The sequence below is a fragment of the Sorghum bicolor genome, chromosome 2 (genome assembly GCF_000003195.3).
Source record: "Sorghum bicolor cultivar BTx623 chromosome 2, Sorghum_bicolor_NCBIv3, whole genome shotgun sequence".
NCBI classification, from domain to species: Eukaryota; Viridiplantae; Streptophyta; class Magnoliopsida; order Poales; family Poaceae; genus Sorghum; species Sorghum bicolor.
Genome location: NC_012871.2, coordinates 59,329,795 through 59,345,339, shown reverse-complemented (window position 1 = coordinate 59,345,339; position 15,545 = coordinate 59,329,795). Strand labels below are relative to the sequence as shown.

Sequence of the window (15,545 nt, the reverse complement as noted above, 5' to 3'; positions counted from 1 at the left end):
CTTTCAATTAAAAACACATGGACGTTGAATATCATAGTTGTATAAGTTATGCAAATCTATTATGTAACTTGTTATGTAGCTTCGCATTATCTATATGGAAGTTGTTGTGTAATATAAGGTGTAAAAGTTATTTTTATTTTACTCCTCCACCCTTTTTAAATTCCTTTTTTCTACGTTCCTGAATGATTAATTTCTGAAAAAACTGTTGAAACGTAAAGAGAATGCTATTCTCGCAACGGTTTTAATAATATAAATTTTGCGCAAAAGAAAAAAGTAATATTGTATAACTTAGAACTACTAAGTTAATCTTAAAAGTTATGTTATGTACCTCAGTTTTCTAAGTTATGCGTGTGGTTTAAAAAAAATATGAAAGTAAAACTACCATCGCTCGTGTGGCTGCATACGAAAAGAAAAAAAAAGTGCATGCAACGTCTGTCCGAAAGGAGTTTGGGAGTCGCGTGTCTCTAGGGTCCGTCCAAAAATGGTATCAGACTAAGTACTTTCCTAAAAAGGATAGTTTGATTGGTCGAAAATCGTTCGCTGGATTCATTTTACATGAGTGTCGTCGCGATATGTATCAAGTTCAGACATCTGAAAATGCAAAATGACAATAATGTGAGCACCAATTGAAAATGACATCTCACTGCGACATCATCCTCTGCCACTGAATTATACAGAAGACTTCCCTTGCCTCTTGGCCATCAGCCTGGATCTCCCCTCTGAACTTCAGCCATACAATGATACAGTGACAGAGAAGAGAATACAAGATCAAGGAAAAAAACAGATTCACAAGCCCAATACATGTATCGCAATATCAGGTACTGATGAATGATGATCGACAACAATTTAATAAACAAGGTACTGATGATCACTACTAAGATTTGATAAACAAGGTAACGATGATCACTACTAAGATTTAATAAACAGCATAACCTAGAATTACTAAAGGTAACTCCTTGCACCTTGCATGCAGGTAACACTAGAAGATTAGATAGTACTACTAGATAATTCAAGCTGAATTCCTGTGACAACATTGCCCATAGAGACCCACCGCCCACCTAAGGAACCGGAGCAGCGACAAACTGCAGCCATGGAAGGAGGTGGGTTTATAGGGTTGGGGATTGAGGGAGTTGGCGCGAAAAGGAAGGAGGAAGCGCAGGAGGTGGCGCCGAGAGGGAGAATCACGCACGTCGCTGGAGATCCCACCGAGCGCGATGGAATGTAACTCGACAACCTCAAGGGGATTTCATTGTCTGGATAATCGGGACGAGCGTAGTATATTGCCATCTAAGCAGATTTGATGATGTGTCATATAATTTAATGAGAAGGAAATCCCTTTGGATCCCCCATTCAGACCGGCCTTGAAGCCATTATTTTCAGTTCTCTCCCTCTGTGCGCTCCTCTCACTGTGTTTCTCGGAGCTTCGATCTCTCACAGAGATGGACTGTGGGAGACCTTGGTTGAGGCGTAGATGCCCTGAATTTTAATACAAGTCGGTCCAATAAACTATACACAAGTGAATCCAAAGCACATCAGATACCGTGGTACATTCGCACTACTTCACAGTTCTTCAGTTCGGACTTCACAGTTCACACTCACACGCTTTCAGAGCTGACATGGTATTGGTATGGGCGCTCAGGATACGAGTTCTGGTTCCCGCCGATTCTGTTTGCCCGCGCGCGCCAACGCCGACTGCCAGCAGCAGGTACACCAGGCAGAGAAACCATCAACTACGAGTGGCAAACGACAAGCAAACATCACTTCGGCACCAAACAATAATGCACGCCTCCCTACACGGACACCAACAGGCAACAGCGATGGATGGGCAAGGACAATAATGGTGGCAGGAACGACAGCGACGACATCAAGCGGCTCCCGGAGTGTCCTCGCCGGAGGCCCAGACGACGTCCTTGAGCGCCGGCCGGAGCTCCTCGCTACAGAACGACTGGTACTCCATCGTGTCGCCACCGTCCTTATTAACGTCCACCAGGAGCACCGCCGACGGCGCCACGCTGAAGATCTCCGCGGCCACTGCCAGACGCACGCCCCGCGAGCCGCTCCTCGTCACGCGCATGTTGGCTCCGCGGCCGGTGGTGACCAACGACTCCAGACGGGAGACCACGCTGCTGGCGGCCTCACGCGTCGCGAAACGGACGCCGCCCGCGCTGCACCTCCCTACGCCGCGGCCATGGTCGAAGAGCGGGGACAGGTCGAAGCCCTCCGAGAGAGAGATGAGGTGGAACGCGTTCAGCACCTCGGGCTCTTCCTTGTCGTCGGCGCTGGCACGGCGAGCGTCCGGGGTTGCCCCGGCCCCGGGTGCGGGCTCCTTGACGTTGAGGGGCGGCAGGACGGGCAACGGCTTCTGGTACCACGGCGTCTCGACGAGGCGAGCGACGGTGATGCGCGTGCTCGGGTTTGGGTCGAGCAGGTCGCCGATGAGCTTCCGGGCGTCCGCTGAGACCCACGGCGGGCAGAGGAACTCGCCGCGCTGCATCTTCCGGTACATGACCATGAGGTTGTCCTCGTGGAACGGCAATCTGCCGACGAGGAGCACGTAGAGGATGACGCCGCAGGACCAGAGGTCCGCCTTGGCGCCGTCGTAGCCCTTCCCGCCGAGCACCTCGGGGGCGACGTACGATGGCGTGCCGCAGGCGGTGTGGAGCAGCCCGTCGGAGCGTGCGTGGCCGGCGAGCGCGCTGAGCCCGAAGTCCGCCACTTTGAGGTTGCCTGCCTCGTCGAGGAGCAGGTTCTCGAGCTTGAGGTCCCGGTGGTACACCCCGCGGCCATGGCAGAAGTGGACCGCGGAGACGAGCTGGCGGAAGTAACGGCGCGCGACGTCCTCCCGGACGCGCCCCGCGCGCGCGATGCGGGAGAAGAGCTCCCCGCCGCGGACGAGCTCGAGGGCGAGGTAGATCTTGGAGCGGGTGGCCATCACCTCGTGCAGCTCCACGATGTTGGGGTGGGACACCATCTTCATGGCGGCGATCTCGCGCTTGATCTGCTCCGCCATGCCCGCGCGCTCCAGCTTGTCCTTGGCCACCACCTTGACCGCGACGCCGCGGCCCGTGCGCAGGTCCCGCGCCGCGTGCACCCGCCCGAAGTTGCCGTGCCCCAGCACCCGCCCCAGCTCGTACCGCCCCTGCAGCACGCTCTTCCCGTCCGCCGCCACCGCATCCTCCATTGCTGGCCACCTCCTTCCTTTCTTCGATGTTGAATTCTTGGACACAGAAGAGTTGACCTGAACCTGACCTGAATTTACCTGAAAATCCGGCGATGAGGCTGATGGACCTACCCGTCCTCGACGTGCTTCCGGTGGCAGTTGCGGCCGCCGCGCAGGTTGCGCTTTCCGGCAAGGTCAGACATTTCTCAGCATTCCTGTAGCGAGGCTGCGCTTTGCGGCTTGCGGGTGTCAGACTGTCAGCTACTCTTTTCTGGCGAGCTCCCTCACACGAGGAGACAGGCGCGCCACGGGCTAATATGGTGCCGCATGCGGATCTGGGTAGCGCCATTGGCCGTCGATCGGAATCGAACGGTTCCTGCACGTGTGGGCACGAGAGGACGTGCAGAGAGAGAGAGAGAGAGAGCAATGTTGTTTGATGGGGCCCATTGGGAGATGTGGTCGCGGCGCCGGCAGCTGGGCGCGGGCCTGAATGATTGCTGGGCCAATTTCTTGGTCCATTATTAGCGGATCTAAGTCGATTCTCGTTTTCGAATGGCCCCAGTAGCAGCCAGCAAACGTGCTCCCACAAAAAAAAAGTTTGAGAAAACTAGTGTCTCAGGCCCTAAAAAAGAGTTATGCTTAATTTCATGGTCTCTTTTGTTAACTTGCCTATTTAGTTCTAAAACGAGTTTCTTTTAGTTTCTTGACCCTTCCGTCCAATCCGTCAGTTGGACCGTCAGCCAGCCCTTTGGAGCATCAAGAAAAGATGATATTACCCTTACCTATCCGTTCTCTGTTCTGGTCGCGCGAAGCTATGCCGCATCGTGCAGAAGGAGAAGGGCGCGAGCGCAGGCAGCCGGGCCGCGCGTCGTAGAGTCCTAGGCTCCTAGCTGCGCTCCCTCCTTTGCAGGATTAGTTGCTTAGTAGAGGTAAGGATGGGTATGACTCTCTAAATGAATACTCGTGGTTCTTCTCTAATATAGTTTAATAAACTACATAGACAGTTTTTTTTTCTTATTTTGTTTATTTAGTTTATTTAGTTACACTAGAGAAAAAATTGTGGGTACTCATTTGGAGCATCGTCCCCATCCTTAAGTAGAGAGATGTTAGGGACACGATGTATAGTCGGGAAAAAATCTACTTAACTTACTACTAAGTGCAGGTTCATTTTCTCAAAGTTTGAGCACATTATGCTTCTTACTATACTCCTATAGATCCATCTGAGGAAAGAAAGATGCCAACAACAAGATTTATAATTAGAGGAGTACTAATGAAAGATAAACAACCTTTTTCATTATTCAATTTACCATTGACACTAATCTCGTATGAGGGCTATAAATTATGAGGAGATCTATCAATTTTTTTCTTGTTTTTTCTTCCTCTTCAACTTACATACCACTTCGTCCCCAACCATAGACACCACCAGTCCACCACACTAACATGTCTTCGTCGCCCACATCTCCACACTTATTCCAACATGCCACACTCGTGACCAGCACCTCTATGCTTGTGGTCAGCACCAACACGTTTTGTGCCTAGTAGCTCCATGCTCGCACCCCGTAGCTCCGCGGCCAACGCCTTCACCGCTTGTCTTCCTTCTCTCCTCTGCTGTGGAGCTCACCCGCACGCCACTCCTCTTCCTCCTTTGCCCCACCGACATCCTTAGTGCGTGTCCATCCTCTTCCTCCCCTTCTCCGCGGCGAGCTTGGCCACGGTCGCACAGCCTCACCCCCATGTCTAGAGCACCGTCATGTACTCATGTGCGGCCTTCTTCCTCAACACCAATGCCATCTAGTTCACGCTCTTTATATGCACGTACAATTCTTGTCCCACCTCGGATAACATCTTTCGTAAAAAATTTTAGGACGAGTTGAACCTCTATCTAGAGGGTATATTCCCTATTAAGATGGTTTTGTCTCTAATTGTCTTCGAACTAAACTTCATCCATCCTATCTCTAAAACCAAACACTATCTTAAGATAGCTCCCTACACTAAAGCAGACCCAAACATCTTGTTAGTGCGTAGCATCTTATCGATGTTTCATGCACCAGGTGTCGATGTTAGAGTGGAAATTGTTTTTTTGTAAACTCCTAGTCATGTCCCGACCGGTCGGTCCGACTTGTGTGGAACGCTCCCCGTCACGACATTAAACCGAACACAAAAAATCCCATTAGGCCAATCTCAATTGAGTTTTATGGACATTAAATATGCTGATATGACACCGTATTAATGAAGAGAGAGATGATAAGAGTTTTATAGAAGTAGAGCAAGTTTCGTGGGGATAAAACTCTTCTGCACTATTTCCAGTGTTGGAAATTAGGTCATGAAACTCCACTGAGGATGACCTTATTAGGTCAGTCTCAATGCTAAGTTTTACCTCACAGTTTCCAACACGTGAAACTTAGATATAAAACAGGGCTCTCTTCCAATGCAAAGTTTTATTGCACGGTTTCCTAGATTATTTACCTAATCATGGGTACCACCTGTCCCTATCTTTGTGTTTTTTCCACAACATCCTCTTCCCTACATGGACGCTGAGCATAGAGCCATGGAGGTCGAGCAGGGCGCCCAGCGGTCACGCCCGGCCCGCTCACCCCACGCGCGACGGCGCGCGGCCTAGACGGACTCGCGGCACTCGGTGGAGCTCGCCTGTGGCTAGCGGACCTCGCTAGCTCACGATGAAACAACTACGCGACACGGCAGAGCTCCTCCATGGCGTGGCACGATGGAGCTCCATCCCGCGGCCGCCTTCCCCTCATCTCGTTGCGGCTCCTTCATGGTAGCTTGTGCGGCGGAGCAAAGGTGCTCGACTGCGGGGGAGCGGCCTCACCCTGCTCAAAGGAGGCGCCCGACCGTGGCGGAGGCACTTGCCCGCGATGGAGCAGCCCGTGCGGCGGAGCGGCCTCGCCCGCCCAGCGGCTCACGCGCGGCGGAGCTGCCTGGCTCGAGCCCGCCTTCCCGTTCCGATGAAACGTAAAGCCTTCTCAATGGACGTTCCCATTTCACGTTGTGGGAAACGTTGCCCAACTCGTGTTATGGGGATAAAACGAATTCATTGTCTCACCTCTTCGTTTTATGCAAAAAATATAAATCTACTGATATAACATCCTAATAAATATGTATGACATATCTCATGAAATCTTAATCTTATTGAGACTGACCTTATCGTTATCCGATAACACGCAAACGAATTGAACTTGTTACGGAAAAGTTGTACCTTTTTTTAGCTTTTTCCCCACGTATACACTGAGGCGACTAACCGGGAGAGGTCTACGTACAGCCGAATGCCAGCAATGGCGTTTCGAGATGCGCCCGGCGATGTAACAGCTGATCGAGTCAATCTTAAATCAGATCACAATCAAACATGTCGCTGTACTCGTACACGGGACCATGGATATTTGGCTAGCCCGGATTGGTGACTAACCTGCCAATTGCGGTGCGACACCGCCAGTGACAACCTGCTGCAGGTGGTACCGCTGGTATTATTGGTAAGGTTTGCTTCGCCCGGGGCCGCGTGAGTATTAGTCAGTAGCGGAGCCGTCAATCTAACTTGTTTGGCACAAACTTCACTAGTAAAGCTGTTTTTTTGAAAATAGTTTCATGAGTGACTTTCTAGATGAAGCTGAGCTGTTTTGGAGAAAGTGTTTGGCAAAATAGCTTCACCAACTACTTCATGCATAGTTGAGAGAGAGAAATGAGGGAGAAACTGCAATAAGCTACTTTTTTCCAGCTTTATCCAACTTATGTCTTTGTGAGAGGAGGAAAAACACAGCTTCACCCATGAAGCTGTTTTGGAAATAAATGTTTGGCAAAAAAAAACAGCTCATGAAGCTGTTGTGAGCTATACCAAACAGGCCCTAAAATAAACTCTCAGCACTTACCAACATGCATGGTACTACTAACTTCCTCCAAAACAAAGTTCAATAATGTTTTAGACATCAACCTAGTCTTCCAAACACAACTGTTAACCATAAATCTTGTTGTTATATTCAGGCCTTGTTTAGTTTCTAAAATTTTCTAAATTTTTTCAAGACCGTCACATTGAATCTTTGGACGTGAGTTTAACTATAATTTATGAGACGAATCTTTTAAGCCTAATTAGTCTATACTTAGACAATAATTATCAAATACAGTAGCCAAACCCAAAATTTTTCACCAACTAAATAAGACCTCATATAACTTCGCAAAATATACTTCTTATGGTGGATGTACGTGTACAATTTTTCAAATATCAAAATTCAATAACTACATGCAATCCAAAACGTCAATGCATATATTATCATCTGTTCGTTACTGCAAATATCCAAAATCATCAGTATGCATATAGCCCTGGCAAGAGGGGAAGGTGCCATGACACTGCATTTCACTTATGCATGAGATGATTCGAGGGTTCAGTCTACGCACTTTGTTGCAGCTTCACTTCGAAGCATCTCTCTAGTATATCTTAATCTTATATTCCCGGATGGCCAATCAATCTACTAGAGAGCTATGTAACGTTATGGGCTTTTGATCATGCTTGGCCTTATGTGGCAATGTCAGATGGCGACCATTTCGCCATTGCTACAAACCGCCAAGCAGCAATATCAATGGGCCGTGGACAGGTGTTTCGACAGCACGCTCGCTGTCCGTCAAGGCGTTCAAGGCCTTGTAGGCCCAGCGCCACATGACCGACTGCGACTGGGGCGGCCGTGTCAGTCCACTTGCCATCCTCTCCTATTTGTCGCGTCGCGTAAGACAGCTTCAGCCTTCAGATGACGGTAAATCTACAGCGACTCGGCTGTTTATTTTGACACTTCTGTCTACAGTCTACGTCCATCGCACACACGGTTTTAGAGTCATATAATTACCTCGTATTATTCATGATTGCCTAGACGTGCTGTGCTGGCGGCCTTTTGCTTGATTCGCTGGGGTTCCGTGACTTGTTACGGCAGGCGTCCGGGCTAGTGCTACCCCACCAGCTAGAAAGGTGTTGTGTTGAGCGGTGGCCGCACCTAGGCCTTGTTTACTTCCAAAAAATTTTGCAAAATTTTTCAAATTTCCCGTCACATCGAATCTTTAGACGTATGCATGAGGTATTAAATATAGATAAAAATAAAAACTAATTACACAGTTTGGTCGAAATTGACGAGACAAATCTTTTGAGCTTATTTAGTCCATGATTGGATAATATTTGTTAAATACAAACGAAATTGGTACTATTCATATTTTGTAAAATATTTTGCAACTAAACAAGGCCCTAGCTGCAGTAACCGGTCACTGTTGCTTCTTGCTTTCTCCCTTGTTGTTTGGGCCTTGTTTAGTTCGCAAAAATTTTCAAGATTCCCCGTCACATCGAATCTTTGGTCGCATGCATAGAGCATTAAATATAGACGAAAATAAAAACTAACTGCACAGTTTACCTGTAATTTGTGAGATAAATCTTTTGAGCCTATTTACTCTATGATTGGACAATGTGTCAAATAAAAACGAAAATGCTACAGTCGCCAAAACCCAAAAATTTTGCCAACTAAACTTGGTTTGAAGCGACCTTTGCTGGCATGGATGTCCTCGTTTCATTGAACTCGGTAGACGCGTTGTCGGCCTTCCAACTAACTTGGCAACCAAGCCATGATAGTTCATGAGAAAAAGCATCATATCACCATGAAAGCTTCTTTAATTCTGACCTCATTTCCCCAGAAGAAGGGAGATTATTGTAACCGTGTGAATGGATTCACAGCTGAAAAACTGAGAGCAGAGAGAATCGCTACGAGATACTCCAATTTACTATTCCCATGTTTAGATCAGAACTTTGCCCTGGTCTGTCTATCTATGCAAAAGAAACGACCATATAAATTCTGCTCAAGAATCGGTAAGGAGATATTTCATCCATACGAGCCCGGGGCTACATAAAAGAATGATGATCTAATCTAACAGTGACCTGGATACTGACACGCCAAATTCAGATTCTGTGGGCTTGGCCAGGTGACATAGAAAATTGCAATAATGCAAGCTTCTGTCACTCCATATTCTCTCTCGCGTACGTAGCTCGGAGCCTCAGGGCCACAAAACCCAAATCCAAAGGGCCAGAGAGAATCACGGAGCAAAGCATCTCGATGGTACCCCATCAGAGATCAGACGACGTCTCCGACCGCCCGGTGGGAGATCAGGGGCGCCGCCAAGTGTCCGGACGGAGACGCTCGATGGAGCCATGTCATCCAAACCGGCCCAGCAAGGCTCGCGTTAACAACCACCACCGTCACTGTCGCGGAAATCTACGTCCCGTCTGAATAATGCCCATGCGTGCGTGTCAACTTCGGGCAAGGCAATAATGCTCGCCTTTTCCGAATTCCAACGGCGATGCCACGGCTGGGGCCGGGGCGAGGGCGCCGCGAAGGTTTGCACTGGCTGGCACGCTGCGGCGCCGTGGCCTGGCGGAGGAGCGGTCGCTGCTGTGTACAGCGTCCTCGCTCAATCATTTGCATCGACATCCGCCGTTTCTTTGTAGTTTTGCTCCCCTTTGGACCCTGGACCTTTTGGTGGTGTTGCCGGTTCGTGATGGGGCTGCCTGCCTGCATGCAGATGCACTGGCCGGGGAAGGAAGAGCGACGTGACGCTGACGCCCATACGGGGGACGCGACGCGTTGGATGCAGGCAATGCCGGCCGCCAGTCCGTTTGTCCTTTGCGATCCTTTGGGGCAGCCCCGGATTTTCTAACTTGCTAATAATGATGCCTTAACGATCTGCTTCTAGTTATGTTTATTCAGACATGACTGGAGCTTTTCTACTCTATACTCCCTCCATACTGGTATTAGAGGCCGTTCTGGCGTTTGCACAAAATGAATCAAAGGAAGTCGTTCTGGCGTGTGAAGCATTGGACGCCGCTGCCCCTCGCAATTCGGCTCCCGCGCCGCACGTTCGTTTCCCTGGCCACATTAATAGGCCACCAGTTGTGTTCCTCTCGCAGCCGCACACCACTCACGCCGTCGCTCCCCATGCAAAATCCACGTAGAGGTCAAAAAAACTATGGCCAAGGGCTTCGAACGCTGGACTTCTGGCCTCGGGCCGCGGAGCGTTTATCAATCAGGCTACAAAGAATTGTTGTACAAGAGACACCCGCAGGCCTATTTAATAAGGGCAAAGATGGCAAACTCCCCCATAATTAATCACTCTTTAGCACTCCTTGGTATGCGCAATCATGTCCTAAACGACTTCTAATACCAGTACGGAGGGAGTATGTCCCTAAAAGCTTCAATTCCTAAAATATGTACCGGTAAAAAAATTAAAGTTTGACCAACTTTATAGAAAAGATCATCAATATCTATAACATAAAATGAGTATCTTATAAAAAATATATTCTATGATAAATCTAATGGTACTAATTTGGTACTACAAGTCTTAGTGTTTTTTTTCTAGAAATTCGGTCAAAGTTTTAAAAGTTTGACTTAAGACAACTCTAGGAATTGAAGCTTTCAGAGACAGGGAGTATTTCAAAGACGATGCAGAATTCAAAGTGGATATATAGTTGGAAAGATTTTAGGAGACTGTAGTTTGGAATTGGACAGTTGGTGGTATTTATTATGCACTACAGAAGAATCAAAGAGAAATAATTCGCAAGCGCATGAATATACCGATGTAGCACTTCACCCAGAAAAGATATCTCGAGTATCGTATTTGTTTATCCACAAGGAGAAAGCGTGCGATGACTAATCAAGACTAAACTTAACCCCTGAGTATCAAACAAGGGAAATAAAGGGCTATAGAGATGACATCTATGGATTTGTTCTAACCTGTAGTAAGTTATGCTAATATTATTCTAGAGGGGACGAGCTAGGCCAGAGTACCATAGAGAATACCCTAAACTAACACCCAAGTCCTACCAGTCCTTACAAACATGACAGGAAACTATAAATTTGTTGGGACGATTGGGTCACTTCCCACGAACAATCCTTATCCGGCGACTAGGAGGATATCTACGTGCAATTGTGTCTAGACACCGCGTCTACACACGACATGCAATTCCAATCCAAGAGCAACAAAGAATTGAAATACTCAAACGAGTCGCAAACCAAAGAATAATAATAACAAAGGACTTACTAGTATTATAAGTTGAACACCTGAAAAATCTCAGAAGCAAACCCCGCGAAGGAGCTTGATCCCGCAGGTACAAGCCAAGGAAGGAGACACCGATAGCTCCGGAGCTTCCTCCACAACTGTTCCCTCCACTCTATCTCTCTCTAATTCTATAAGACTAGCCCTAATCTCTCTAGATGACTACAAGGCTAAACTACTCTTGAATGCTTGGCTCTGATCCTGACTGGAGATAATGAATTACGGTTTCTAGGATGCTTTGATCTAGGGGCCAGGGCCTTGCTTATATAGGCTGGCGGGATGAATCGTAGCCCTCAGATCAAACTGATCTTAGTGGATGAAGATTACTAAGCCTCAAAGTCAGTTTATCCTCGATCCGCGAGCTCTCCCTGATTGCTCAGGGGAAAGGTGAAGGGTCGAGATGGCGGACTAGAGGGGGGGTGAATAGTCCTTTCTAAAACTTATCGCGTCGGCTAACCGAAATAAGTGCGGAATTAAAACTATCGGTCTAGCCAAGACTACACCCCTGTATCTAAGTTCTCTAGCACCTTGTAAAAGATCCTAAACAAGCAAACAAGGTGCTACCTTAGCAAGAGCTCACCTAACCAATTCTAGGAGCAAGGTCACACAAACCTATGCCACTAGTACTTTGCAAGACGGGGGAGCTCCTACACAACTAGTAAGCAAAAGCACAAAGCTCCTAAGCTCACTAGCAAAGCTCAATAACAAGGCAACTAATGCCAAATTAGAGAGCGCAAAATACTTAGCTACACAAACTAAGCAATGTGACTAACAAGGTTACACAAACCAAATTAGTCACGCAAGGGAAGTACTTCTAGCTACACAAGCAAGAAGGTAACTAGCAAGCTACACAAGCTAACTAGTTACAAGAGCAACTACACAAGCACAAATATATGAATGTAAATACAAGCTTGTGTTAGGGACTTGCAAACCAACGGGAAGAACAAAGTTGACACGATGATTTTCTCCCGAGGTTCACTTGGTTGCCACCAAGCTACGTCCCCGTTGAGACAAGCTCCAAGGTTGCCGCCGGTCCTCTTGCTAGTGGTGACCCGCAAGTCACACTCTCCCACGTGGAGTGCTTACCACAAGCTCTAGCACTTGACCCGGCCGGACCACTTGTCGCTCTTCACGTCTCGCTCAACTAGAGTTGCTCTTCGCGATCCCCGCGGGGTGAGCACCGTACCCCTCACAATCTCTTCTCCGGAGCACCGCACAATCTCCTTGCGTGCTTCGACGGAGTCACAAGCTAACAAGCCGTCTAGGAGGTGGCAACCTCCAAGAGTAACAAGCACCACCGGCTTGCAACACGAACACCTAGTGTCACTCGATGCAATCTCTCAATGCAACGCACTAGAATCGCTCACTCACACAATCGGATGATCACTATCAAGCATATGTGAGTTAGAGGCTTTACTAGCACTCCCCAAGCATGGAAACTAAGTCCCAAGGGTGCTCAGCTCTTGCCAAGGCCGGCCACAACTTTTATTTATAGCCCCAAGGGCTAAACTAGCCGTTACCCTTCACTGCGCAAAAGTCGACCACACCGGACGCGTCCTAGTTCACACCGGACGCGTCCGGTATTGACCAGACCAGCGTCCGGTGCTCTTGACCGTTAGAAAACTAGCCGTTGTCTCTGACACTGACAGGGCACCGGACTCTCACTTTTGAAATACCGGACGCGTCCGACCTCATACCGGACGCAAACTCAGAGAGCGTCGCAAAACTTGAGCCAACACCGGTTGCAACACCGGACGCACACACCGGACGGTCCGGTGTGCACCGGACTCACACCTAGAGAGCTCTGCAAGAGGAGTTTGCACCGGACGCCAACTCGGACGCGTCCTAGTTCACACCGGACGCGTCCGGTGTGCACCGGACGCAAACTCAGAGAGTTTCACCGAGAAACGAGCTCACCGGACGAGGCGCACCGGACTCTACGCGAAAACTATTTCCGCGTCCGGTGCCTCAACTCGGACGCGTCCGACCTCATACCGGACGCGTCCGGCCTGAAAGCCTGCGCGAAAAGTTTCTCAACTTCTACCCTTGCTTCCATGTGCCAACACCAAAGTGTCTCCACACTTGTGCACGAGTGTTAGCATTTTCACAAACATTTTTTCAAGGGAGTTAGCCTCTCAACTTGCCACGCTACTCGATCCTAACACGTATGCAAAGTTAGATCGCTCAAGTGGCACTAGATGACCGATATGCAAACAAGTTTGCCCCTCTTAATAGTACGGCCATCTATCCTAAATCCGGTCATAACCTTCTCTACACACCTATGACCGGTGAAATAGAAATGTCCTAGGTTATACCTATGCCTTGCGCATTCCATTCCATCTCCTCCAATGTTGATGCAACACATGCACCAACCAATCACCAAATGATATGATCCACTTCATATCATCACGTGACCGTATTGGTTCATCGATCTTGACCTCACTTGCTCTTCACCGTTGCCTCGGTCCATCGGCGCCAAGTCTTGCTCAAGCTTCACCGTCACACGCGGTCCCTCGCTTCAAAGCCTCCGACTTGCCCTTCACTCTTTCAACCGGTCCATCGAGCCAAGCCTCATCTTGATCTTCTCCACCTTGGTCACATGACTCCATGTCATGTCTCATATGCAATGAGCTCCTCCATCATCACATAATCACCTGTGGACTAATCTCCTGTGTATCTCACATAAACACTATTAGTCCACCTAAGTTGTCACTCAATTACCAAAACCAAACAAGGACCTTTCAATCTCCCCTTTTTTGGTAATTGATGACAACTCTACAAAGATATGGAAATTAAGCTTTTTCAAGCTAGCATTTCACACAAGTGTAAATTGCTAACTTGTTTTGGATTTTATGCTACTTATCCAACGTTTAAGCTCTATGTCAAGAATTGGATAAGCACCATAAAATCCTACTAAGTGCTAAGGTATAGAGTAAACCTTTGTAGCTCAATACCAAGTTCGATAGCATTTGAAGCATTCAATGTACACCATCCTTAGCACCATGAGCAGCTAGACAACAAAGACACTAGAAACCCCATGAGATCAACATTATAATCAAGGGTCTAGTCTTTACTTGAAGAACACAAGTCTAGCTATCAACCTATGCATGCTAGTTATCATATCATCAATCAAGTTCTATAACTAGCATACACCACACAAGTATGCATATTGAATTTAAACACTTATGCAATGCAAACAAGCACATGAATATGCACAAATCAAATGCAAACAAACAATGTTCATGAGCTTGCTCCCCCTACTTGTGTGCTTCTCATGTTCAAGAATTTTGATCCTTCTTGATCCATCTTACTTCTTGATCCATCTTAATGTTGCTCCCTCTTTATCCATTTCCATCTTTGATTTCTACCCTTTGAAACATATCTTTTGTTGTCCAACTTATCCCATGATTATATCTTTGTTCCAACTTCTCCCCCTTTGTCATCAGTTTCCATAAAAGGTATGTGATACCAATCAAATCACTTGATATCAATTGAAACAGTATGAATCTCATTGTGACAAAGGATTGCATTGGGATAGATGGTTGAGGCTTGAATCTTGCATTTTTGATGGACATCACCATATGTGTTGGAATGACATTTCTCTCGAGATACCACATAGGATCTTTGACCTTGATACCATTTGGTGGGGCACTCCCCCTATGTCGTAGCATGGGTCATTCACTTGTCAATCTTGTTGGTAAGGGAACTTTCTTTGCTTGATGATCACTTAAAGTTGAGGATCACTTGTGGAACCACCTTCTTGTATGATAGATACCATATGTATAGATGTGATATCATTTGAAATATTTTGTCCGATACCATATGGGATTCTTCTACGAATAAGGTCTTCTAGTATGGAACCACTTGTTTGCAATCTTGAACATTTGCTATCATCATCATGAGTACCATTTGTTGGATACCAATTGAAGAAACATTTGAGTCTAGATATCCATTTGCATTGTTGTCTTGTTCTTGTACTCTTATCTTCATGAGCTTCTAATTGTTGACTTGAACTATGTTAATTTGCCTAAGTTTCCAAGTACGGTTTGAACCAATGACAAGCTTTTTCACACCTCACATTAAGGGTTATCTTGCCAATGTTGTACTTGTCACTTGTTAACAATCCAAAATAGATCAAGTACTTGGGTTCACTAGCTCATGAACAAACTCATATACATACCACTAGATCAACTAATCATTCAAGCAATAGTGGTAGGCTATGAATTGAAAACTTTTCATTTGTCATGCATGATCCTATTAAGCATGTACTATATGCACTAACCGCATACTAGTAAGG

The 15,545-nt window shown here is 47.2% G+C and overlaps 1 protein-coding gene across 1 annotated transcript; it reads right to left on the bottom strand.

The window, feature by feature from the left end:
- LOC8060255 (putative CBL-interacting protein kinase 27) lies at positions 1,461–3,476 on the bottom strand. Its single transcript, XM_002460172.2, has one exon. It carries the CDS (start codon positions 3,179–3,181, stop codon positions 1,865–1,867), a length of 1,317 nt encoding a protein of 438 aa, XP_002460217.1. The 5' UTR covers positions 3,182–3,476; the 3' UTR covers positions 1,461–1,864.